This window comes from Manis javanica, chromosome 1 (assembly GCF_040802235.1).
Source record: "Manis javanica isolate MJ-LG chromosome 1, MJ_LKY, whole genome shotgun sequence".
Lineage (NCBI taxonomy): Eukaryota > Metazoa > Chordata > Mammalia > Pholidota > Manidae > Manis > Manis javanica.
Genome location: NC_133156.1, coordinates 16285022 through 16311213, shown reverse-complemented (window position 1 = coordinate 16311213; position 26192 = coordinate 16285022). Strand labels below are relative to the sequence as shown.

The 26192-nt window shown below is 39.1% G+C and overlaps 1 protein-coding gene across 2 annotated transcripts; it reads left to right on the top strand.

The window, feature by feature from the left end:
• Nucleotides 1-1413: 1413 nt before the first annotated feature.
• Nucleotides 1414-25451, top strand: HSPH1 (heat shock protein family H (Hsp110) member 1). Of its 2 annotated transcripts, XM_017660962.3 has the most exons (18): nt 1415-1926; nt 4597-4654; nt 6553-6693; nt 7346-7468; nt 9211-9310; nt 10425-10558; nt 11000-11244; nt 11860-12088; nt 13489-13595; nt 13841-13974; nt 16195-16403; nt 18005-18136; nt 20580-20717; nt 21634-21759; nt 22941-23048; nt 23152-23271; nt 23492-23653; nt 24566-25451. In XM_017660962.3, exons 1-18 carry the CDS (start codon nt 1820-1822, stop codon nt 24770-24772), a joined length of 2580 nt encoding a protein of 859 aa, XP_017516451.3. In that variant the 5' UTR covers nt 1415-1819; the 3' UTR covers nt 24773-25451. The 2 variants fall into 2 exon arrangements, with proteins under 2 accessions (XP_073085011.1, XP_017516451.3); XM_073228910.1 differs by lacking the exon at nt 18005-18136 and having other exon boundaries at nt 1414-1926.
• The last annotated feature ends 741 nt before the right edge of the window (nt 25452-26192 follow it).

Here is a 26192-nt window from a genome sequence, read left to right as displayed (position 1 = left end):
TTTAAATGCAAAGATTCCAGGGGGTTTAATATAAAGTTGTGATATGCAAAAAAAGTGGGGGCCAGGGCAAGTTTTTCTAAGGCTAAACAAAAATAATTTTAGCCAACTATAGTTTCAAATTTACAAATTTACCTTTAGATAGCTATTATTGCCCCCATTTTAAAGGCGAGTTAACTAAAGCGTTTAAAGGTTAAGTATTTTGTCTAAGTGCCAGGCTAACCATCAAAAAAGCACAAACAATTTATTTTGTATGTAACCTAGGCCTGGCCTTCTAGCCTAGTCTCTGACTGAACCTCCTAAAAATTGTCATACTGCTCAGAAGTTAAATTTTTGTTCACTTTAGGTCTCAACTCATTTACCCAGTTACACACGTTTCAACTGTGCTTGTATTTTTATGTGCCTGCCTGAGTGCAGCAAGGAACTACCAAACTTAAACAGGTAGAAGGTGTAAAACACCTGATCATAGCAGCAGAGGTCCACCTTTTCTTTTTATTTGCTTGTCTTGTCTTTTTACCAAAAATAAGTTAATAGAGACATCGCTGCTCCTGACCAACCAGGAAGCAAAGCTTACTTTACAGCTAGCAGAGGTAGGGTAGAACCAGGTCCGTTCAAGCCAGGCCTATCAAAAATAAACAAAGTGACACCGCAGAGAGCCTTCCAAATTAATGCACATCTAAAAATGTTTCCTTAAAAAAAAAAAAAAAAAAAAAAAAAGGAGCATAAACCCCTAACGTTTTATTCCACAAAAGAACATCCTGCGGGCTCAAGAATTATATTTAACACAAGCCTTGTGCTTATTATTAGCGGTTGAAACAGAAATTCCTTCTTCTAATTCATAATTTACCAGTTGTACGGTGATCCAGACCACAATAAAAGCGAATACAAAACAAGCACGCAAGCGGAAGGAAGCCACCGCCGGCGAAAGCTCGCGAACGCGCTGCAAGACACGCGGCCTCTCGGGAGCCTCTCAGGACAAAGCCGGGTCCCAGCACGCACCGCGGCCGGGACTGCACATCCCAGCATGCAAGGGGAAGGCACTCGCTCAAGGAGACTACGATTCCCGACGTGCTCTCCGGCCAGCTCGTCGGCCTCTTCAGGGTCCAGGGGACTAGGGTCTCTGCCGAAGCGGAGTCGGCTTCCGCTCGCCCAGCTTCTCTTTAGGGTCTCAGTGTCGGACACCGTCACCCATTAGTAAATTATGAAGATCCCGATTTTTCGAGTCATTCTTCATTGCCCGTTTTATTAGGACAGCAAAGAGCCTCTGGCTGGGGAGGGCGGAGGCGTAGGCGGGTCAGCCAGGCTGCTTGAGCCAATATCGCCGGAGCGGCTTCCTTGTCACCGTGGCAACGGTGGCCGCCCCCAGAGGGAGCAGCCACCCATTGGGTAGAATCTTTCGAGAAGGCTCGAGAATAAGGAAGCGGAAGTGGCACGTGGAGGGGCCGGTGGAGGCGCCGGTGAGTAAATGCCGCAGATTCTGGAAAGTTCTCATCAGTGAGATACATAAGGCAGAGGAATTGGGACCTCCCCTTTTGGGTCGGTAGCTGAGCGCCGCGCGGGTGTCCGAGGCAGTCGGCGGAGCTGCGGAGCGACCCGCGAATACCCGAGCGCCACCTTCACCCGTGGTCACCCGTGGTTACTCCTTTGCGAGCCGCCACCGGCCCCGGGAGGCCGGAGCTTCCAGACGGGCCGACTGTCCGTGTGTCTGCGCGAGTGACAGAGGAGCGGTCGGGCCACGCGGGAGCGGCGTGCGACAGGGGCAGGAAGCGGCGGCCGGAGGACACACACCCAACCCGAGGCGGAGGCAGACCGCGAGCCGGCCATGTCGGTGGTGGGGCTGGACGTGGGTTCGCAGAGCTGCTACATCGCGGTGGCCCGGGCCGGGGGCATCGAGACCATCGCCAACGAGTTCAGCGACCGGTGCACCCCGTAAGTGGGAGTCTGCGGGGGGCGCTGGTGGCAGGTCCTGGGGCGAGGAGAGAAACCGGCGGGGGTGGGGGTCTCGGGGACGCCAGGCTGGCTGGCAGGCTGCGCGGCGCCGCCGCGGACGGAGGGCGATGCGGGGAGCGGGCCGCTCCTCCCCGAGGCCTGGGTACCAGGGCCCCGGCGGGGCAGGATTTTGTGCAGGAGTTGGGGTGGGGAGCTTGCCGCCACGAATTGGACAGGGGGTGTCTCGGCGATTCACGGGGCCAAGAGAAGTCCGAGTGGAGTCTCCTGGGGTCGTCACTTTGGGCGGGCTTCCTGGAGGGGGCCGGGCTGCGGCCAAGCCCGCGACTTGGCTCCTTTTTCTTGGCACACCTTAGCCAGCTTCTAACGCCGCCGCCCCCGTGTGCCCACCCGGCCTCTCTGAGCTGGCTGAGCCGCCCCCAGCTCGTCCCCCTCCCTCCGAGCGTGTCTTTGCACACCGCAGAGCCGGGGCAGCTGAGCCTTTTTCTTCCGCATTGTGAATCTCGAAATGAACTGGAACCTTCCAGAGCCTGTTGGCTGCTGCTTGTCCAGGGAGCAGGCAGTCTGTTGTTAGCGACCAGGGCCGCCCCTTTGATGAGTGTGCCTCTTACCCATTCTGTGGGTTGCTAAGGTGGTTTGTTTGTCTTAATTGCCTGGGATCATTTTTGTGAAAGACGTGAAAGTCCTTTTCTTTTTCGTTTTGTGAGAATTCCTCTCCAAGAGGAATCCTCAATCATGCTCCAGCTTTTTCCTAATTTTGCACCGTTTAAGTAAAAGAGAGAAAATAAAAATTGCATCGTTTTTGTGCCGGAACACCCGAAAAGGATGGATGGATGTCTGTGAATTAAATGTTGTGTTCTGCATTAGCATGGGTCGGCAAAGGGTAACATTTTTAAAAGCAACTTTTTGGAGTGACTTATTTTCTGAAGAAACAAATGCATGTTTCTCAGGGAAATTAATGTAGGTATTTATTTTTAAATGCCCTGAACTCAAGATAAAAAGTGTAGAATGAAACAGTGAGCCCAAAGGCAAAATGACTGGGCTTGTTATCACTATTTGAATGGAGATGAACATTTCTGAAGGTGTATGAAAAATCAGAAAATCTGTGAATATTTGACAATGCGAGTAGCATTGGGAACACGAATTCCCTGAACACCCCTGATTCTGCCTATTGCAAGCCTGCAGTCAGTACTTGAGTTGCGCAGAGGGCTCCGTAATTGGAGTATGGTAAAGAAGACTGTATCAGACTTCCATGCCTGGCTTCAGTTTACATCTTTGTTCTTTTTGATCCAATTCGAGAAAGAAAAGCTGTTCAACAGAGAATAGGAAAAAATGTGTACGTGGCTGTAGTGACCACTCCGAAATTAAAGACATGTCTCTGAAAAAATGTAAACTGAGGGCAGTAAAACTTTATTTTCTTTAAATGTTTGACTCAATTGCATTGGCTATTAATTTCTGCTAAATAGGATTGATTCTCCTGTTGGAAAATGAGTGAATTCGTTCTGCAGTTGTATTGTGAGTTTAGAGTCTCTTTCTGAAATGCGTTGTGAGTTAATACTTTGTTTCTGAAGTGTATCTTAAAAGTCTAGCCTTGCTTGAACACTTCCCCTGGCTTTTTTTTTTTAATTAAGGTATCATTGATATACACTCTTATGAAGGTTTCACAAGAAAAACAATGTGGTTATTACATTCACCGTTATTACTTACCCTTGGCTTTTAAGATGCCTTTTAGCACCTGCTTATCTAAACTAGCTCTAGGATGTCTGTATTATAGCGAAACTTAAATTTGACTCAGTCTGGTATTTAATGCCCTCCGTATAGTCCCATTTTGTCCACCTCGTTTACCTTTGCTCCTGCCTGCCCTCTAGTCCTAAAAAATCACTTAGCTCCTCCTGACTAGACTTTTCCTGTGCTTTCCTCTGCTCTGTGCTACCCTTTCATTTCCGTTGCTGAGAAGGCTGCCTCACATTCACAAGTCACTTTTCTTCTAAGGTGAGAAGGTAACTGATAATTCATTCCTTTCCCACAAATACTCAGTTCTGCTGTGGACACTTGATCTGCATCATTTTTACACATCTTGAAGTGGGGTCTTCTGTAGGGCTCACTTCTGTTCTGTTAAACTCCAGAAGCAATCTGTATGCTAGTTGTTGGAGTTGATGTAACGACATTTTATCCTGAAGAGACAGATGTCATATGATGACAGCAATAGGTAATGACAGTGATTCTGTAAAGAGTTGTAATTTAGATGTGTATAGAGTTGTGACTGAGAAGTAGAGTGAGTGTATTGTTAACACATGTCTAGGACCAGATTAGTCATACCCTTAAACTCTTCAGAGCTAATGTCCATTTCCTGGTAATTGAATTACCATGGTACTTGAGGTACTGGAAAATGTCCCCTGATGTTATGAGCAGACTTTTGGGAGGGTGGTGGGTAGGACTGCTACCTAGATTGGATTTGCAGAGTAGCAGTTAAGTGGACCCCACTTTGAGTATCTGCCCAAAGCTGTAGACGCCAAAATTGCGCTGTACTTGGGCCTCTCCTCTCCAAACCATGGGTAGGAAATCTGTATGAGAATTTTTCTCTTGTCAGTTAAAAATATCCACATTTATGCTTTCTAATATTTTGGAACATGTGGTTTTTGTGTCTTTTAGATCAGTCATATCATTTGGATCAAAAAACAGAACAATTGGAGTAGCAGCCAAAAATCAGGTATGTTAGAGAATTCTGGTCACGTTTTAAAGGGGCTGTTTGCAAAGCAAAACCTCAAGGGCACACACAAGTACGCCTAAGCCTATCTATTTTTGAGTTTTAGTAATGTAATGCAAGTGTTCTTTATGAGCCCTTAGATGGTTATTTTTTCTTTCCATTCCCCCCTTCTTGTTTTATTGAATAAGATCTACTTTAACTTTCTAATCTGCCAAGCTTAATTTTTAGTAACTTTGTTACCTTCTAATTTATCTAATTTAAAAAAATTATTAATCAGTTGCTTTTGTGTGACTTTTTTACAATACTCATTTAAGATTCCTTTTAGAAGTTTTGTGCTTAAAAGCATTTTGAGGTTAATCAAGGTAGGACTGGGAGAATTTTTTGCCTAGATCTGTGTTGTCTTAACATGATAGCCATTGGCTACATGTGGCTATTGAGTACTTGGTATGTACCTGCTCTGAATTGAAATGTGAAGTATAAAATACACATGAAATTTGGAAGACTTAAATTGAAATAAAGTAATCTATTTTATAGTGAATGCACATTGAAGTCATAGTATTTTAGATATATTAGACTGAATAAATTACTGAAATTTCACTTGTTAAACTACTTTATGTGAATGTGACTCATTTATGTATGTTGCCCCATTTAGGGCTCACTTAACTGTTCAGCCCTTGGAGTTGGGGAGAAAAAATAAAGTCAAATATGAAATATGAAGTCCCTTTTGAGAGGCTTTAAAATAATACTTGAAAAAATTCTTTTAAATACAGAAAATACTATTGCTAAAAAAGAAACCAAACCCTAATTCTTGAAATACTGTATTATGACTAGTTGGAAGAGGTACAGACAAAAGAGGGAAAAAACAGGGGAGAAGATAGTTATTCACTCACAAAATGACATGCTCAAAAGGAAGAGAGGCACTTGAGTGAATTGTAATAATCTCCTAAAGATTACTGCTATCCCAAGCCTAAGATGTTGTTGCACTTCGTGGTTAAATGCAGAGCATTAGATGAGGCCTGTATCTAGCTCACAGATTCCTGGATGCAGTTCATCTCAGTTTTAGAATCACATTTAGTATAGACGTATTCTTAAATTCCATATTGTCTGAAAACTAGTGCTGCCAAGCTGTATTCTTCTATTTATTTCTGAGGAAATAAATAGTAAATTGTTTTTATATTTTCAAGCTTATAATTTTATCAGTCTTAGTTTTTAATCTTTTAATTATTTCTGTATTTTAAGTGTTTCCCACTGCTGACATCTCTGAGTGAAATATACTACAAAGTGGGACATTTTAATCCAGAGTCTAATCATCGAAAGTGATGTGCATGAATTTAAAGTTAATCAAGTCATTTATAAAGTTTTTGAATTCTCCTTGCCTCATGTTTTTTTGGTATAGATAATTAGCCTTGCATGTTATTAGTAGGAAAAATAGCGATCTGTTTTGTGGCACAAAAGTATTATCCTGACCACTTAGCAATTACTATAACAATTAATTCTTTAAAAATATGTAATTTGACTGTAATTCTTCTAGATCTCCTTACTTGTTCATTTATTGGGTTAGAAAACTTAAGTTCAGTAAAAAAGTTAAAGTGAGGCATCTCTTGGTGTGTTCTGAGCTTTATTAGTGATACTTTGACCATCTTTGACTTATACAGATTTTGCAATTATTTTAAAGTTTGTGGTAACAGTAGTGCATCTTGTTTTCCCTCACTGCCTACCATCTGGCGTTTTGAGGGGAAAAGGAAAAATAAAATCCATTCATTGATGGGGAAATTCAGGGTTCCAGGGAAAGCTACTTAACATCCATAGGGTTTGAGTTGCACAGGTGACTTTCTGTAAAATTGCTATTAAGTATTGGTAGGTGTTGAAATAGAAAAATTTTAAATTAATTTCTTTTGCAGCAAATCACTCATGCAAACAATACTGTGTCTAACTTCAAGAGGTTTCATGGCCGAGCATTCAATGACCCCTTCATTCAAAAGGAGAAGGAAAACTTAAGTTACAATTTAGTTCCAATGAAAAATGGTGGCGTTGGAATAAAGGTAATGGAGCAACCTTGGACTCCTTAATAGGAAACTAACTCATCTATAGAGGAGAGTACTTTATTCTTAATAAATATTTAACTCAGATTTTTTAATTGGACAAGATAGTCTTTTTATTCCTTTTTTTTTCCCCATGTAATTTGTGTTTCTTGTAACTTCTTGGCAGTTGTTAAAATTTAGGTTTACTTAGTGGTGTTTATAAAACCTAAATTGTGTTGTCATATCAAACAAAAGTCTATTTCAGTTGCAGTTGTTTGGAGAGCAATAGTGTAATACAATCAGAAATCTTTTTTTAAACTAGCAGAGACATTCCTGTCTTATGATCTGTACAAAATAATATTTATCCCAGTGATTCATCTCTTCAATTAGAGTGGAAATTTACTACCTTCCATAATGTTTTGACTGGTTCTTTGGACAGGCAAAGAAATCAGCCCCAGCTTTTTTTTTTTTTCCCTCCCCTTCATCTCTAGGGGAAATGTCCTTTCTTTTTTCCTGTGTTTTCTTTCCTTCCCCTGTTACCTTTCTTTTCCTTTCTTTTTTAAACAATTGTAACAAAGATTTTATGAAAGAGAATATGTAATGTATTTGGAAATTAGTGTTAGCATGTAGCTTTAAGTGTGATAGTGCTGAAAACATGGTGTCCTCAATATAGGTAATGTACATGGATGAAGACCATCTATTTAGTGTGGAGCAGATAACGGCCATGCTGTTGACTAAGTTAAAGGAAACTGCTGAAAACAGCCTCAAGAAACCAGTGACAGATTGTGTTATTTCAGTAAGTACAGAATTCATCAGCAAGGCATTGTGTTTTACTTTCCCTTCTCTGTTACTCTTAAGTATCAAATGTGTGACAGATGCTCTGTTATTGGAGATCAGAATCCTACTGGACTGTATTAGCATCGTGTTCAGGAGCATTTTGGAGTAGGTTGGGAGTGTATTTTTCGGAGTGTATTTTAGACCAGAAGTTGCAAAGGTTCTTGACTGGAGGTGCAAATCAAAATCTGGGGCTTTTTGAAAATAAAGACTGGTTGAATTAGGCGATATTCCAGTATGGTTAGCTAATACACCGTTAGACAACTTGCATACTTACATGAGTGCTTTTTCAGAATTCACCCTCATTTGAGAGCCAGTGCATTAGAAGTTTTTTAAATGTAATCTACCAGTGGTGACAAAACCTAGATCTTTAACACTGGTAAGTCCACTACCTCCAGTGGACAATTGATAGATAAAGGAGTATTTGAAATGGACAAATGCCATCTTTTATTTGGACCCTGAAGAAAGGTGGTTTGTAAATCCTGTTTTCCCAAACACCTAGGGTCACCTGTTGATCTGCTGTGGTTATGCTCTGCACCAGGAGGGTCTGTGATGGACCTACGTACACCGTGGTCTTTGCATGGCACCATAGTCAGGGCGGCCTGCCCAGACCATCCGGAAGCCCTTGTGGCAGTGTACCCCAGTGCATGAAAGACCAGAGGCAAAGAGACCCAAGTTTCCCTTACTGCCCTTGCGCTACAGAAGGTGTTCCACTAAACGAATATATGGCTGTTCTTTGGAGAAATTATATTATTAGTCTCTGGTAAAATTAAAGAATTGAGTTAAAAGTCAGTAGTCATTCTTTTTTAATTTAATTTAACTTAGTTTTTATTTTTAAATGACCTAATACAGAAAACTGCTGAACACAGTGCTCTGATTTGAAAGGTGAGCAGAGACCCACCATTGCTCTTTGCTTTATCTTTCTAAAGCATCTACAAATTCTTAGAAAAATATGTGGAAGCCACTGTACTAAGTCTCCTGCTAGGTACTTTGCAGTTAAGCGGGCCTATGAATGATCGTTAGAATCTCTTCTTGGAGAGCGTCCCTGTTAAACTCACGTCCTAGAAAGCGAAGATACAGAAGCACAAGTCAACACCATAAGAAACCTCACCCCTTGAGCTGTTTTTGCTCTTCCTTTTAGGAAAATCAACAAGCTTTTTCAAAAATGGTTTTTGTGGTCTTAACAGGTCTACTGAATTAGAAGGTACCCTATCCTCTATTAATGCTTAAATTCAGCCAGTAAAAACTAAATGGCAGTAGCATATGCTACAATTAGCTCTGTGTTATCTTGTTCTATAGTATTTACCTACAGCTTAATTGCATTTAACGTTAAATGTTGACTTAGTATTATAATTTCCAAATGTCAGTAGAAATTTAAGACTAGTTTGGAAATGGTATTTTATCCACTTATATTTAAAACTTTCTATTAGATTTAAATAACTGTCAGTGAGTACTCTCTCATAACTGTTACGAGTACTGTCAATTTTTTGGGTTATAGCTTGGTTATAATAAAGATTACTTTGATAATATAATTTAGGGACGTCTTGAAAAGTGGTTAACTCTTCTGAAAGTTAAGGAACTAAGTCTAAAGTTCTAGTTGTTTTATGACTTGGCTGGACTGTTTTGAATTTATTATAAGTGGTTGTGAGAATTTGTTAAATATTTTTGTGTTCCAGACAAGTTAAAAATCTTTCTTGTTCGTAGGTCCCCTCTTTCTTCACCGATGCTGAGAGGCGGTCTGTATTAGATGCTGCACAGATTGTTGGCCTCAACTGCTTAAGGCTTATGAATGACATGACAGCTGGTAAGAGTAAAACTGTGTAGAAGTGGGTAGCCTATCAGACCTAGATTTAAGACACACGAAGATGCTATTATTAAATACCTTTTCATGTAGATGTGGAAATACAGCCTTTTAAAAAATGTGTTAGGTTTGAAAGCAAAAATTGCAGCTTTTCAGATGATTGTATTTAAAGAGAAATGGGCTTTTTTTTTTTTTTCAAACTTAGGAATCTGTTTTCACTAGAAAATTCTTTTATGTTATTTTAATCCTTTGGATTAGGTGTATTGGATTTAGTTTTTTATTTCTTTACATTGTGTTTAGTTAAGAAACAAGTTTTCCCCAAACCTTATGATTCTGGGTTTCACAACTGTCTTGACTACAAGTATTGATTTAGCTTAATTTTTTTTTCATGTTTTCTAAATATATGTAGTTAGCTATTGATCATCTTCTACCAAATACTGATTTAAGCTGCGTGATTTGCCAGGCGTTGTGTTGAGGCAGGGTTAGCGTGGTGACAGAGCAGTCCTAGAGCTTTTATCCGCTTACTCCGATTGATTGCAGATGAGCTCTGTTACAACTCAGTGTATTCAAGCAAAGCAAACAGGACTTCCGTCCCGCATATTTGTAATAATTTTTTTTTAAACTCTTTAATTCATATTGGTAAAGGTGTGTTCTTAGGTGTACATGATAAGAAATACAGTGGTTTCAAAGTTCAGAAAAAAACTAACATGATTTATTTGCTCTGGATCTAAAAAACATTGGTAGGAACTGCTGTTACTGTAGTTGTTTATTAAATTCTTAATTTTTTTGAATAAGCAGTCTCCTGGCAGGTTGTGGTTAAAATGTAAGTATTATGTAATGGATCTGATATGTTTATGGTTACATTTCATTGTATTTGCAACATGCATGTTTCTCTGTCTCATCTGTTCATACATTGAAAAGTGAGAGTATTGTTCTAAAATCAGAAAAGGAAGAAGCAATTGATGCCAAGAAAATTAGTATGAAGTCTGGTATAAAAGAAACATGTTCACCTTTGATTATTTGAAGTATAGTCAAGTTTCCTCATGTAATTACTTTGGTAACGATGAAATTCCTGAGAACTGTGAACAAAAGAATTGAAACATACTTTTTTTTGTAGTTGCTTTGAATTATGGGATTTATAAGCAGGATCTACCATGTTGGGATGAGAAACCTCGGATAGTTGTTTTTGTTGATATGGGACACTCAGCCTTTCAAGTGTGTGCCTGCGCCTTTAACAAGGGAAAATTGAAGGTAAAGACATAAATTGGAAGCAAGTGACTGAAACATTGAATGTGTTATATTGGTTGTTACCGTAAGCTTCTGAGCTTGACTGTGCACGTCTTAGTAATGAAGAACTCTGGGTAATGGCATGAACAAGGAATTAGTCCTAAGGTTGATCTCTATAAAGATGATATAATTGTCCTGGCATCCTCGTTTGTATTCTTGCTTAGAAAAAAAAGGCTTTTTAAGATTATCCTCTGTGTAATCATTGAAAGTAAAAAAAAAAAAAAAGTTAGCATTTCATTTGGATTTTGTAGTTACATTTCTCCTAATTGACTTGGATTTCATGTTGTACTTTACAAAGAAGTCTTGTGCCTATTAGTCTTCAGTTGTTTGAATAGCTATATGTAAAATTCTCAATCAAAATATAATTAAAAATAACCAGAATATTTGTTGTTTTGACTAAATTAGGTACTTGGAACAGCCTTTGATCCTTTCTTAGGAGGAAAAAACTTTGATGAAAAGTTAGTGGAACATTTTTGTGAGGAATTTAAAACTAAGTACAAGTTGGATGCAAAATCCAAAATTCGAGCACTCCTTCGTCTGTATCAGGAGTGTGAAAAACTGAAAAAGCTAATGAGCTCTAACAGCACGGACCTACCACTGAATATCGAGTGCTTTATGAATGACAAAGATGTTTCAGGAAAGATGAACAGGTGGGTTTTGAATCCTGCCAGATTAAATAGAACTTCTTTCAGAAATTTCAGCCCAGGTGTCAGTTCCATCTGTAGTGTTTGGAGGCTTGGCTTATATTTCAAGATCGTATGTATGCTGCATATAGAAAGATCATTTGCACTAGGGTCACTCCTGCAAAGAGGGTTTTTAAAAAGATCTTGGCTGAGCGCTCTCATGATGGAGTCTTTTGGTATTTTTCGTGTTTTAGTATTTCTGAGAAATTGAATATGGTTTCGCAAAATATTTCACAGAAGTATTTTGAAGTGAATGGGAATAAATATTTAGTGAGAATTGAATGACATAAAATATTTAGGAGTAGAACAGCACTCTAATATAAAAGAGATTTCTTCTAAAGTAATTCCAATAGAACTTATTATCTCTCCCATCCCCTTTCTGCAACTGCTTTGTGTATTTACAGGAAAAAAAAGTTCCAAATTATGTAGTAGAGTTAAACTTGGCCCATGTGGAATCCAGGGTGTTTGAGGGGAAGAAAAGACAAACAAAATTCATTGGATTGATAGGATTTATTTTTAAAAACTAAGGACGGAATGAATATTGGTCTAAAGATTTATAACATGTTCCTCTTATTTGCTAAGAGCACAATTTGAAGAACTCTGTGCTGAACTCCTGCAAAAGATCGAAGCTCCGCTTCATTCACTGATGGAACAAACTAGGCTCAAAGTCGAAGATGTGAGTGCTGTTGAGATAGTTGGAGGCACAACACGAGTTCCAGCTGTGAAAGAAAAAATTGCCAAATTCTTTGGAAAAGATGTCAGCACCACGCTCAATGCAGATGAGGCCGTAGCCAGAGGCTGTGCTCTCCAGGTACTGCTTTCCCAGCCTCTTCCTCTTGGTGCTCATTTCTTGAACCATTTCTGCTTGGTTTTATTTCATTGTGGTGGGGTCATAGAATAAGCAGAGCCCTGGGCCAAATTAGGTATCACAGGGGAGTTACTTTTAAATCCTTTTCTAAGGCTGTGGCCAGACAAGGATCTTCAAATGTGAGAGATCCAGGGAATTTAAGATTCAAAGAACTATGGAGCTTGTGTCTCAATCTGGGCATTAGGAGCAGGCATGATTCTGAGGGTGTCCTGGGAAGCACAGCTTGGAATGCACTAACTTGCTGGGTGGTGGTGACAGTCTTTCCAAAGCACATGTGGGGGAATGAGAATGGCAACCTGGTGTAATAAGGAATTGATTTGGGGCCATTTCCAGGGTTAAGAATATTAGTTAACCCTGGTTTTAGAAAACGGCTGTTTCCCCCCCACCTCTGAATTGATTTAAGTTGCTTATCAAGTAAGGCAGCTCAGAGGCAGGAAGTTTATTGGGCAAAGTAAAAACAGCAAATCTAGAAGTTATTGATTAAAAAAGAAAATGGGTAATAGCTTATAGTCCAGATACTATAGTCAAATCTAAGTAGTTTAAAGTTTCAGGCTAACATGCTTGAATTTTGATCTAGTTAGCACTATTTTTTTTAATATAAAGCAACAGATTATGTAGACAAAGGTGTTAGACTACTCTTTAAAACTTAAAAAGGAAGATTATGTAGGTAGTGATTGTTACTTATAATCTCTTTGTATCTTTGTGATCCATCATGGGGTCTTTGTTTCTGCTTTTTCCATGATAATGCGGTGTGCCTCCTTGACTAAATCTAATTCCCAGGAACCTTGGAGGATAATTCTTTGGCCTCTTTTTGAAGAATCCTATGCTAATCAGGGATTAAGTAACTTTTAGACTAGTCGTCTACATAGTAATTTTTATGTGACTAGTCTAAATCCATGTGTCTGCTATGTGTCATCTACCCCAAATTTGAGTTTGTCATTGCTTGCTTCATTCATAAAATTACTTGAAAATAGGAAGATTGTGGATTTTACCCTTTTTCAGTTTCTTAGCATTTGAAAAGCAGAGTGGACAGAGCTGTCTGTGGATGAATATACACATTCAGAAGTGATAGTCGGCTATCAGGTATTCTGGAAAGACAGCAGGTTTCTTCCTAAGCCCCTGTGAATCTTGCTCCTAACTGACAGTTGCTGTCCTAAGCTTACTGTGTTAATTTGTCTCTGTATCTAGTGATAGGTGTCATATTTATATGCTTAAGGTGACACATTGTAAACAGTTTTGAATTTGAATTTTAAGCCTACGCATCCCATTTGAATTGATTTTTTTATTAATAGGTGGTTGAATATACATGCTCCTGATAACTTTTTTTTTTTTTTTTCTTCAAGTGTGCAATCCTTTCCCCAGCCTTTAAAGTTAGAGAATTTTCCATCACAGATGCAGTTCCTTTTCCAATATCTCTGGTTTGGAACCACGATTCAGAAGATACTGAAGGGTATGTGGTAGGAGATAACTTCCAGAGTACTGTATTTCAGTATAAAAAAGGAAATTAACAAGTGACTTTTACATTAGAATGTCTAATTAACTGGGGTCTTTGAACAACCAAACCTTTCAAAATATTTCTCTGATTTTGGTATTATACATGGTGAGAGAGAATTGATAGAGACTTTAGTTTATTCTGTTTGTGCATCACAGCAAGCCTAAATATTGGCAACACTGAAGGCCTTCTCCTCCCTCTAGTGTTCATGAAGTGTTCACTCGGAACCACGCTGCTCCTTTCTCCAAAGTTCTCACCTTCTTGAGAAGGGGGCCTTTCGAGCTAGAAGCTTTCTATTCTGATCCTCACGGAGTTCCATATCCAGAAGCAAAAATCGGTAAGCAATTTGTTACATGTTTTTAAAGACTTGCTTAGTCAGTGTACAAACTTAAAAAGGTTTCTTATTTTTAGTAATGTTGAGTCGAACATAGTTCCCTGGGAAGATGTTTTTAATTTAGGATAACAGTAATGGAGACATTTCTTCATTTTATGGTTAAGTAAACTGGCTTATAATGATGAAGTGCCTTGCTAGTGTTGCCGGTACCTCCAAGTATATATGTTTAGGGACACTAATATTTTTCCTACTCTGATACAGTCTTTACTTGAAGAATTGCCGCCTACTTCTAATCTTTCTTCTAGGTGGGAAATGTTACTTCCAGTTCAGAAGCCACTGAAACTACTTCTCAAATGTACCTTTGTATTGTAATCTTTTAAAAAAATGCATCTGAAGTTTGAGAACTACTGTGATAGATGATGTACCCTGAAAGATTTGCAGGTGCTGTTAGGAGAAAGCAAGTCATGCAGTCATTTGTCTACTAAACAGTTCCCATTTACAGAGCAGACATCTCTGAATTATACATTTGGCACGTAAGCATATTATAGTACAAAGACCTCAAAGATAAGCACCAAAGACTGTGAATGGGTAACTCCAAAGTCTTGAGCATATTGGAAAAGGGAGGAATGTTAATGTTTCTCTTCTTTTGTTACCCCCCAAATTTATGTGTGAATTGAATATTTTCAATGAGCATATATTCATTTGTCACACAGGTAATTTAAATATAATAGTATAATAAAAGTATGACAGTTTTAATATATAAAAATAAAATTGGAATTAAAAAAATAAAAATACATCTCTTATACTATCCATGTAGTTTGACCCATAGTAACTCTGGGAATCTGGGAGAGCTGTAGGTGTTTTCTGCACAGATGTCTTTGTCAGGCTTTGAGTAAATCGGCAGTAATGCTAGATCTTTTCAGGATGGACCCTGGCCCCACACCTTTACCTAACAAGATTGTTCGAAGGAGTTTTGACCAGCCAGTTGTGTTTCCTTTCTTACTACTTAAGACTAAAAATGCTGTGAGACAGAAGGTTTACGTTTTTTTTTTCTTTTTTTAGCAGTTCTTAAAAATTTATTGGTAAGAAATTAATTCGGGAAAGCATTGACTATGTATAGACCAAAATTTTGACAGGTTGGGCCCAACATTATTTCCCTATTGTGCAGAGGGTAAAGTCCAAGCTCTTCACATGGTATCAAACTCTTCATGTTACCATCTGAACTGAAAGGCTTGCACATTCTTAAAGACCCATCTGCACTCTCATGGGACTCTTTGGGGATACCCCATAGTAAATGCTTAGTGGGCCTATGGCAGTTATTTCCCGAACTAGTGATTTGATAATTAAAGGTCTTTTCCAACATCTTTCACTGACCTGGACATTAAATCTATAACTTTCAGTGTGTTTGTGTAGACTACACCTTAACTACAAGGCTGTTAAATCTCATAGTCTTTTGTACATAAAATGTTCAAAATAATTTAATTTTGGTTTAGTGGTCTCTGGAATAATCGTACTTATTGGTAAAGCTGATAACTAACACTTAGCATTTGGTGCAGTATTACGTGCCCAGTAAACACTAATCCACAGAAGCGTAGATAGGTTCACTAACGTGCAGCAGGTTACACAGCCAGGATTCAAGTCCAGAAAGTCTGGGTCAGTCGGCATTCTCCCCTCCTACTCCGTTATGCTCTGAAACTACTCTATTATAATACTTAGTGATTTCAGGCTTTGATACAGATTTTAGCTCACCTATTTAAAACATAGGAAAAAGTTTGATTATTCAGTTAGAAAAACAGTATTCTCTGAAAGACTCCATAAAATTAAAATGCAGCGTGTGCTGGATAGCATCTGCCTTCCATGTGCTAGCAGACTTTCACGTCTAGTTTGTGTCACGCAGCTGGAGAAGCACGCTGGGAGCGGGGAGCGCCCGTCATTGCCTCCCAGGCTCTGCGTGGTGAGCGTGGAGTGAGAACAGCCCCGAGAGCACCCTCGCGCTTGAAAGTTTGGGCATATTAAGACCAATCTCAAGGAGGATAAGTATTCTGTACACTTAGAAGTCTTTTTAGGAGGACATGTTTATAGTGTACAGTAAAGGACTTAAAGTCAGTTGGTAAAGAAAGGGGGGATTTTGGAATAGCAGTACTTTCGACCTTTATTTCTTGCCTTTTGTCTTCATAGAAATCTAGATTCACTTCTAAAATTGTCAGTTTCTTCTTGTTTTAGGTCGCTTTGTAGTTCAGAATGTTTCTGCGCAGAAAGATGGAGAGAAATCTCGAGTGAAAGTCAAAGTCCGCGTCAACACCCACGGCATTTTCACCGTGTCCACAGCGTCCATGGTGGAGAAAGTCCCCGCCGAGGAGAGCGAGGGGCCGTCCGTGGAGGCGGACGTGGAGGGCCAGCCCCGGAGGCCGCCCGAGAGCGGGGACGCTGATGTGAGCTGGGGGCCAGGCGTGGGGTTCGGGTATCGGAGACTTAATTCCAGACTATAGAGGAGGGACAGAGAAAGATGAAAATAGGTTTTTCTCAATGTTTATTAGAATCTTGGGTAATGATGGTAGCAGCAGTTGGTAAGTGTTAGTAATATATTGCCTGGAATTCGGTGGAGTGTGACTAAATTCTCTGTAGCTTAATTTAAACTGGTATCTGACAATTTAGTTAGAGTAGGTAAAGGTTTTTTGAAGTGTAGAAGACATAGACTGTTTTCAGAAAGTCAAATGTTGACTGAAAATTAAGGAAAATAAGGCTATTACGAAACTATTTGGTGAAATGGATGCCTAATATTAAAGCTAATTTTAAAAAATTGTATGGCAAAATTAGCTTTGGTATTTTTAAAACTTGCTTTTATTTACACGAAATGCTATACATTGGGAGGAAGGAGGAAAAGAGTGTAGAATATAGAAAGAAAATTATTGTTTGTGTTCTTAATTTAGACTTCCATTAGCATGAGTGCTTGTTATACATGGTCAACAGAAGAATTTTAAGAGACTTTAAAATCAACTATTGTTGTTTACTTCTGGGTAATAATCAGAAATAGCTTAAATGAAGAGCAGCCAGTATAGTAGAGCTCAGATGTGAGAAAGTGTGGTATCTTGTGGTCAGAGAACTCTTATTACTATTATCATTCTGCAACATTTAATGAGCATTAACATCTGAGCCTTAGTTTTGTTCTTGTCTAGAAAGACTTGGATGTAATGAGTTACATGACCAGTGCCGTGTACTTTCTTGCCTGGCTACAGCCCCGTTATTCCAACACCGGCTCTATCAATCTCTTAGTCCCTTTTGGATGTTTTTATACCAGGAGTGCCTTGCTTCTGAATATTTTAGTGCCTTCGACTCTTGAAGCTCTGAAAGAAAAGTAAGAGAGACTTCAGGGTGGACAGAAAGTAGTGAATGCTTCATGCTTCTCCCTGACACGGAAAACATCCTGGCAGGCACTGATTTGCTGGAAATCGAGGTCTACTAACATGTAGCATATGTCCTTTGTCCAGAGATCTTGTGAGATGTGAATAGCTGGGTCACAAAGAGAAAGTGGACAGAGAAGGGCTTTGCCTGTCTGTATGCTGAAACGACCAGCCCCCAGATAACTGATAGTTGGGTATTTTACGTAACTGTTGGGTTCACTGAAACGTGTTGGGATGCATGATGCCTGCTGGTGAAGTCGTCAGCATCTTGTTTCTGGGAGAGAGGCCTGGAGCACGCACCTGTTTCCTGTGATTTTGAGTTAATAACTGCACAAGGCTAGTTGAAAGCTTCTTATGGGAGAGTTCTTGTTTGTCATCACACCATCAGAATGCCTACTGCTTATGTTATTTAACTCTATTAACTGCTGTCATTCAAAGAATTTCTTGCAGGTTTAAAATTTCTAAGAAGTTTTCGAGTGTCTTGTGTTCATTTTGCTTTTAAATCAGTATCTTTTTCCCACATCTATTAAGATTTCAGAAACTGAGCATACTGTCTTGGTGCCCTATAACCTTTTAAATTTATACAAGTACACCTGCTGTCTACATCCTTTGTGCCTGGGCTTTCATTTCAGAAAAATATCCAGCAAGACAACAGTGAAGCTGGAACACAGCCCCAGGTACAAACCGATGGCCAACAACCCTCACAGTCTCCCCCTTCACCTGAACTTACCTCAGAAGAAAACAAAATCCCAGATGCTGACAAAGTGAGTGACTCTTCTAGTTCATTCCGTTAGACAATGTTTGCACCATGTGATCATTAATGACACCATTAAATCTGCAGTTTCAAGAGCAAGCACCGAGGTCTCTTATTCTACATAGGATTTTTTCTGTTTATTTTCTATGTGATTTTCATCTAAAACCAGTTCGAGGTTCTCAAGCTCAACTGAGGGAATTGAATATCCTGCTTTTCACCTGAAAGCTTCTCTTGATTAACTGCCATTCCAAGCAACAAGAGACCAGTGCATAGCCTTTGTTTTCTCTAGTGCCCAGGGTGTCTGCTAATGTGAAAGCAGAAATAGACACATGCAGTGCTGTGTGATCAGTTAATACTTGAATTAGACTGATGCTAAATACATGGGCTATAGGAGTCTAGTTAAACTTTGTCTCAAATCACCTGTTGAATTTAAATCAATTAATTGTGATCTGATAATAACCAGATTGCATTTCAAAGTAATCATTCTTTTGCTGTACTTCCACAGTATGTACTGGAAGCTAAATTAAGTAGTTGTGTGTTTCCCTTGAAAAATAACAGCTGCTAATCAAACCTTTGAAGATCATGGTCAGATGGGTTTGGGGGAGGTGTCCGTGTCACTGCGGGATCACTGTTTTGTAGAACCTCATTCTTTGTGCAAGTTGCATGTAAAGTATTAACCTTTCATTAGTGATGTGGTTTTCTCTCACATTCAGAGGATAGAATTCTTTGCTCTCAGACATTACAGAGGTGTTCATTGGGGTTAACATACGTTTTAGACTCGGCACAAATTTCCAGTGTTCAGTCTCCCCTGGCCTTGCTGATCTATGGGGTCCTGATAGGAGCTATAGGTCCTAATCTGAGCCTTCTTTGTTCCCCTTAAGGCGTTACGTGACGGTGGTGGACTAGCATTGCTTTCTTCGCAACAGTCACTCCTTAACTTCAGCCCACTTCCCTTCACTTAGGGTTAGGCCTCCACTGATTCGTGCTGATAGGCTCCGTCCCCATCTAGAACATGACGTTCGGTAGCATCTCATGTTCTTAGTTGTACGTGGGGCCGCTTGTGTCAAGCCCTTGGAACGTTACCATGCACCCCCTCGGAGGGCTGCACAACACCCTCAGTGCCGTTCTGTGATGGGTTTGGTTCTGTTCGTGGCTGGTTTAATGTTGTGCTGCCGGATAGTCTTACCCTGACTTAAATGACCCCCATGCACTGTGATCCACTGGTTCCCGAGTATTTGTTGCACTCCTGTGTTTGGCTGTGTGTAGGTGTCATCTTTTTTTTTCTTGTGGCTCTTGACCCCTAAAGCACGCGCATATATTGGAGGTTCTCACGGGCACCAAACGGCAGGCGGCATAGGGGACTATAGGCCGACTGACTGGATCTTCATTGCCAGTCTAGGACACAGGTCCCAGTACCACCTCAGTCTTTGTTATTTTAGGCACGTCCTCAAACCTCTTCCAAGTGGCCATCTCTCCTGTAAGTGCCTAGAATGTTAGTGCCATTGTAGCCCCCCCACTACCCAGTGTGGCAGTGTTTGTGTCTTCTGACATGTCCCCTCCCTGACCTCCATCCCAGCCGGCGTGGGCGTGTTATACCCCGTTATCTTCGAGTCTGTTCTACAGCTGAGTTTCCTGAATTACGTTCTTCGTCATTTGTCATCATAGGAAACCGCAAAAATGAAATACATAGAAAAGGTTTAAAAAGATATAAAGGCCATGGGAGATACTTACTTCTTTAGCCCAGTATTTACATATTTGAAACACTACGGTAAACTGTTAATATTTGCTACATCATTCCACTTGCTGTTTTAAGAGTCTTTTATCTCTTTTTACTTTGTGGAGTTGCTTGTAAGAAGCGATATGACTCAAAGGCAGATAGTTGGAATAAGGATATGTGCATACAGTGTGTGTGTGTGTATTTGTGTATATGTATTCTCCAATTCAGTAGGAAATTTTAAAAGGTATTCATCTATATAGTGCTAATTGCAATTAAACAGGTATAATATGGGGATATAGGGATCGATACAGGACTAGAACCGATCCTAACATGTTTAGCTTAGGTGAAAGTCTGTTTAGGTTACTATTAGATTCTGGACTATAACTTAAAGATGTGATAATTTAATAATGTTTTTGATATTTTGAAGTCACAGATAATGCTTAAAGGCTTTATAGAAAGTAAAGACCAATGAAGAAAAGCTTTAGCTGGAGCGATTGAGATTAATAACAAAAGAGAAAAATATCCTGGTGAATTCTTAGTATAGCATGTTCTAATTGCAGCCGTGATTTAACATGGTGGTTGGGAATTAGATGTTCTTACTCATTCCCCGTCTTTATGATTTTAGAGATTTTATTTTAGAATCATATTGCCTGTTATCAGTAAGTATAATAGGGAGATTTTTTTCCCCCAAGGATCATTTAAGAATTTTCCACTTTTTACTACCCCTTTTCCTAAGGCAAATGAAAAGAAAGTTGATCAGCCTCCAGAAGCTAAAAAACCCAAAATAAAGGTTGTGAATGTCGAGCTGCCGATTGAAGCCAACTTGGTCTGGCAGCTGGGGAAAGACCTTCTCAACATGTACATTGAGACGGAGGTAAGATCTGTCATTTCGGAATATGTTCAGTTATTTGGCCCCGTTACTCATATTTCTGATAAGTAAATGCCTATAATACCTTCCCATATCCTAAGTTTTAAGTATTTTTAGGGATGAGATAAAGCCAAAACTAAATTTTGTTTAGTTTGTTGAACAAGTTTGTTTCTATTTTTGCATCCTTTTTAAAAAGATATATATTCTACCGTAGAACATTCTGCTTGGCATAAAACTGATTGCCAAGTTCTTGGGAAGAAATTGGATGCCAGTGTGCCCTTCACAGCACAATACAGGTGGTATCTCAGGCCACATAAGTATTTCTATTAAGATAGGTCGTGCTTCTTTCTGGTCTAGGACGTGTCAGATGATTGGGATTCACTTTTCCTTTACTGGGATGGGAACATTGTGTTTAGACATGTATTTAACAATGAATTATATTCCATTTATTGAATTGATGCAAATAAGTTGTATATATTTATATTTATATTTGATGTGATCATGTCAGATACAGATAAATGCATATAAGTAAATTTGTCTTACCTTGATTTTAAAGTGTGATGGCCAAGTGTTAGGATTAATGTTATATGTTATGTTAGCTAATATTAATCCCAATATGAGATAACCATATTATGACTACAGAAAAGAAAATAAATATATAAAAGTGATTTTGTTTTCTTCTTAGTTTTCACATTTCGGATATAATACTATGTAATACGTAAATGTTAAAAACCCCATGACACATTATGTGAATTTAGAAAATGGGGACCTTTGCAGGATTCTTTGGAAGAATTTATGAGGTATAAATTAGAACTGTTTTGTTTTTTGTTTTTTGGTATTGTTGCTTTTGTGAACACCAGAGTCTAGTTAAAATTTTAGAGATAACAGAAGGCTAGAATTAACCTTTTCTGTTTCCTGACAGGGTAAGATGATAATGCAGGATAAACTGGAAAAAGAAAGAAACGATGCTAAAAATGCAGTGGAGGAATATGTCTATGAGTTCAGGGATAAGCTGTGTGGCCCATATGAAAAATTTATATGTGATCAGGTATGTTTAGAGTTCTGTTCTTAGTTTATCTGATATAAAATGTTCAGTATCAAATTTGACATTTAAATTTCTAGAATATGTAATAAGCTTTTGGAGAAGAGAAAACAACTTGAAATAGAAATTGTATAAACAAAGTCCTAGAGAAGCTCACTAGTCATGTGTGGTTCTTTTCTATCCGCTTATCCCAATGCGCTTTTGGTGTCAACCATTTATTCAGGGCCTATGACGTCATAGTCGTGGGGTCTATGAAGGATCAATAAGAGAAAAACCATTGCTTTCAAAGCCCTGAGGCTTTTATGACTGGTTCCTTGGAAGCTCTGTGTCACTGTTCTGTCCCATGAGACTTGTTGCTCTAGTCATTGCAGGATTTATCGGGCACCATTATTCCCTCTAGCCGCTCTCTAAGCTCCTTCAGAGTCAGCATGGCTCTGAATAAATCTCAGAAGCACAGCTGTGAAAGGTGGGACTTGGAAAACAATCATCTATCTACATGGAAATCCAGGATGGTTTTTTTAACTTCTAATTCTGAAGTTTTTAGTTTACTTTTAGGAGTCTATTTCAGTCCTAAGATCCTCAGGCTACTATATATTTCAGTTCTCAACTCTGCCCTAACATTTCCTGGATTATGACTGGAATTCTGAAGTAGAGATGATCCAAGCCAGGCTAGTCGAAATACATACTTTATAAGAATTCATTAGCAATGATTAATTTCATGTGTTCAGTGATTGAGTTGTCAACTCACCTAGCTTCCCTTCCAGTATTTGATAATTTGTGGAAGTGAATAGAAAGTTACTGATCAAGTCCTAATTGTTTGGGAAAGTAGGAAAGGAACCTAACTGCTCTTCCATGACCCCATTTCAGTGTGTACACGTCCCGAAATGAACTTCTGACATTAATACTGTAAGTCAATCAAAGCGGCTTACCAAAAATTTTCAGATGTCTCTGTGTAAAAGGAGCCAAAGAAGAACCTTTGATCCCTTGTGTAAAATACTGTATGGGGCTAATGGGAGAGTGTTTATTATTCCTTGATACTGTTCAGTGAAGAGATTCCAGCTAATCAGAGTGCCTTCCTAGAAATAAGATTTGCTACTTGGATTTACATTTCTGAGGATGACTATTTTACTGTGAACTCTTTTAAAGTAAGATGGCCACTAATAATGATTTTCCTGTTTCATATATAGGATCATCAACATTTTTTGAAGCTGCTCACAGAGACTGAAAACTGGCTCTATGAAGAAGGAGAAGACCAAGCCAAGCAAGCATATGTTGACAAGCTGGAAGAATTGATGGTAGGTAGGCCCTTTTCACCCTTAGAAAGTAGTACCTGTGTTTTAGACTGTAGACTTCTAAAATATCATTAGACAAACATTAACTTAAAACATTTGGTTTTAGAAAATTGGCACTCCCGTTAAAGTTCGGTTCCAGGAAGCTGAGGATCGGCCAAAAATGTTTGAAGAACTGGGACAGAGACTGCAGCACTACGCCAAGACAGCAGCCGACTTCAGGAGTGACGTGAGTCTCCCTGCACCTAGTGAGGAAGTCAGCCTAGGTTTCAATCAGCTGATCTTTAGGTTGAAGAACCTTCCCTGTGAGCCAAATGTTCTTATATAAGAAGCTTATTTTTGGTATTTGAGATCAGAGATAGATTTAAACTTCCTGCGGCATTGGGTCAAATTAGACGTTACTGTTTAAATACTTAATTCTACAGAACGACCATGCTTTTTCCATTCAGGATGAGCAATATAACCATATTGATGAGTCTGAAATGAAGAAGGTTGAGAAGTCTGTTAATGAAGTGATGGAGTGGATGAATAATGTCATGAATGCTCAGGCTAAAAAGAGTCTCGATCAGGACCCGGCTGTTCGGGCTCAGGACATTAAAGCGAAAATAAAGGTGAGTGTTGTCTAACGTTCACTGCTGTGTTTTCTTGGAGACTCAAGTTGGAATCATTTGAACCTTACAGGAAGCCATTTTTCCTATAAACTTTTACCTCATTCTGACTGAGACCGGATTTCTTAGGTCATTATTGTTAGCGCAAAATATAGAAGACTTTATAATCTGTTAAACTTCCAGTTTTTCATTTATTCATAAAGTTCAACAAATACATTTGTTGAGCGCCTCCCATGCACCAGCCATTGTTCTAGGGGTGCAACTCGGAGTGTGCAAAAAAGGCCCTGCCCCCGTGGAGCCAGCTGCTGGGTGAGCAGGGTGACCGGGGACAAGCACAGAGGCGTGTCACATGGTGATGAGCGCTGGGGTGAAAGTAGAGTCAGAGGGGTCAGGAAATGCTGGGCAGCGGTGAGGACGCACGTTGGTGTTCTATCCGGGAAGGCCTTCCGAGTGTGTGAGGCTTGAGGGAATTTGGGAAGAAAACTAAGGAACTGGAAGAACATTCAAACACAATGAAGGTTAAAGAAGTGCGAGCCTTTGAAGTCCTGAGCTGTGAGCTTGAATTTCAGCTCTGCTCTCTAGTTTTTCTGATCTTGAGGTAAAGTTATTTAACTGCTTGGCCATTTTCTTCCATTGGTGGGGATTATAGTTCTTGTTTTAATAATGTGAGGATTAAATGAAGTTAATATGTGAGAATTTACCAAGTCCCTGATGCATTGGAGGAGAATAATCTCTTTTGATCAGGCTTCAAGCAATAGTTTGGGCAAATATAATGGGAAAATAGAATGCTTTGAGATATGTATAATTGGAGTTCGTAGAAAAAAACACTGGCTCAGGTATGTAGGGAAGTAACTGAAAATGAACTGGATGGGTCTGAGTTAAAATCTGATTAGCAGTTCTGTTTTCCTTTCTTAGGAGTTGAATAACACTTGTGAACCCGTCGTAACACAACCCAAACCAAAAATTGAATCACCCAAACTGGAAAGAACTCCAAATGGCCCAAATATTGATAAAAAGGAAGAAGATTTAGAAGGCAAAAATAACTTTGACACTGAACCACCACATCAGAACGGTGAATGTTACCCTAATGAGAAGAATTCCATTAATATGGACTTAGATTAGATAACATTAAATTGGCTTAGTCCTTCAATCAATGAAATATTTTTGCCATAGTATGTGATTCTACATTAACATACTGAGACTATTTATATTTTCTTTTTTAAGGATGTTTAGAAATTTTGTGTATTATATGGAAAAAGAGAAAAAGCTTAAGTCTGTAGTTGTTACGATCCTGAAAGGGAAAATTGCCTTGGTAACTTTCAGATTCCTGTGGAATTGTGAATTCATACTAAGCTTCTGTGCAGTTATTACCATTTGCATCACTGAGGATGAAATTGACTTTTGTCTTTTCGAGAAAATAAACTGTACTGCTTGTTCAAGAGGGCTGTGATTAAAATCTTTAAGCATTTGTTCCTGCCAAGGTAGTTTTCTTGCATTTTGCTCTCTCTTTCAGCATGTGTATGGGTGTGGATGTTGATCAACAAGACTAAGTTTGGTTTCACAAGGGCTTTTTAAGATGAATTCTGTCCAATAGAATATGATTTCTTGCTTTGGTATTATTAAAAATCCAACAAGTAAAGTAAAAACTAGTGAAATGTGTTAGCAGCATGCAAAACAAAAACTTTAAATCTCTCGTACATTGTCATGTGAAGGTGTAAAATGGAAAAATGTTGATTCTGTTTGTAACTGATGTTGTGAAGCCTTTTATGAGCTTTAAAATAAAGTTCATCGTACAGTGTCATTTCTAAACAATTTTGTCACTAATTTAAAAATGGGATTGGAGTAGTATAAACCGTGATAGCAGCAATGAAGTTAGCTTTGTATGAAAATCTGGTTTTCCTTTTTTGCTGTTCCTTATATATGCTTCTTCCTCTTTTCTAAATGAAATTTACTTTCTCCTGAAAGAAAAGTTGCATGTTTATTGAAAGTTTTCAAAACTACAAAGCTGAATAAAATATAACCCACCACCCAGAAAAAACAACACAACTATTGCATATTCCTCAGCCTTCTCCTCCTAATGGTGGGGGGCTGTGTGTCATCATGGGCATGTGTGTTAGTGTTTCGTAGGCTGTGTTTTAAACCGATACACCAGGGAAATAAGCAGATAGAGTCAGGGGACACAGCTTCATTGCTGTGTTGAGTTCCATGACATACATGCAAATATCTTAACCACTCCCAGTATTGGGAGCCTAGCTGTTCTCAAGTTTTTGCTATTCCACATAATGCTGCAATGGAGCTTGTCTGTCTGGTTATTATTTTCTAAGAACAGAATTGCAGAATTGCTTTAGGGGCGGTGGGGTTAGTAAAAGACATGCACACTTAGGATAGATGTCAAATAACCACAGTACCCACCAAGGTGCAACAGTGTATGCTCCCTTAATTCTCCAAGTTAATCTTTTTAACTGTTGCTAGTCTATTATAATACCTACTACTTAGCTACTGTGTACCAGGTACTTGAGGTAGTCTAATCTTCAAACCATCC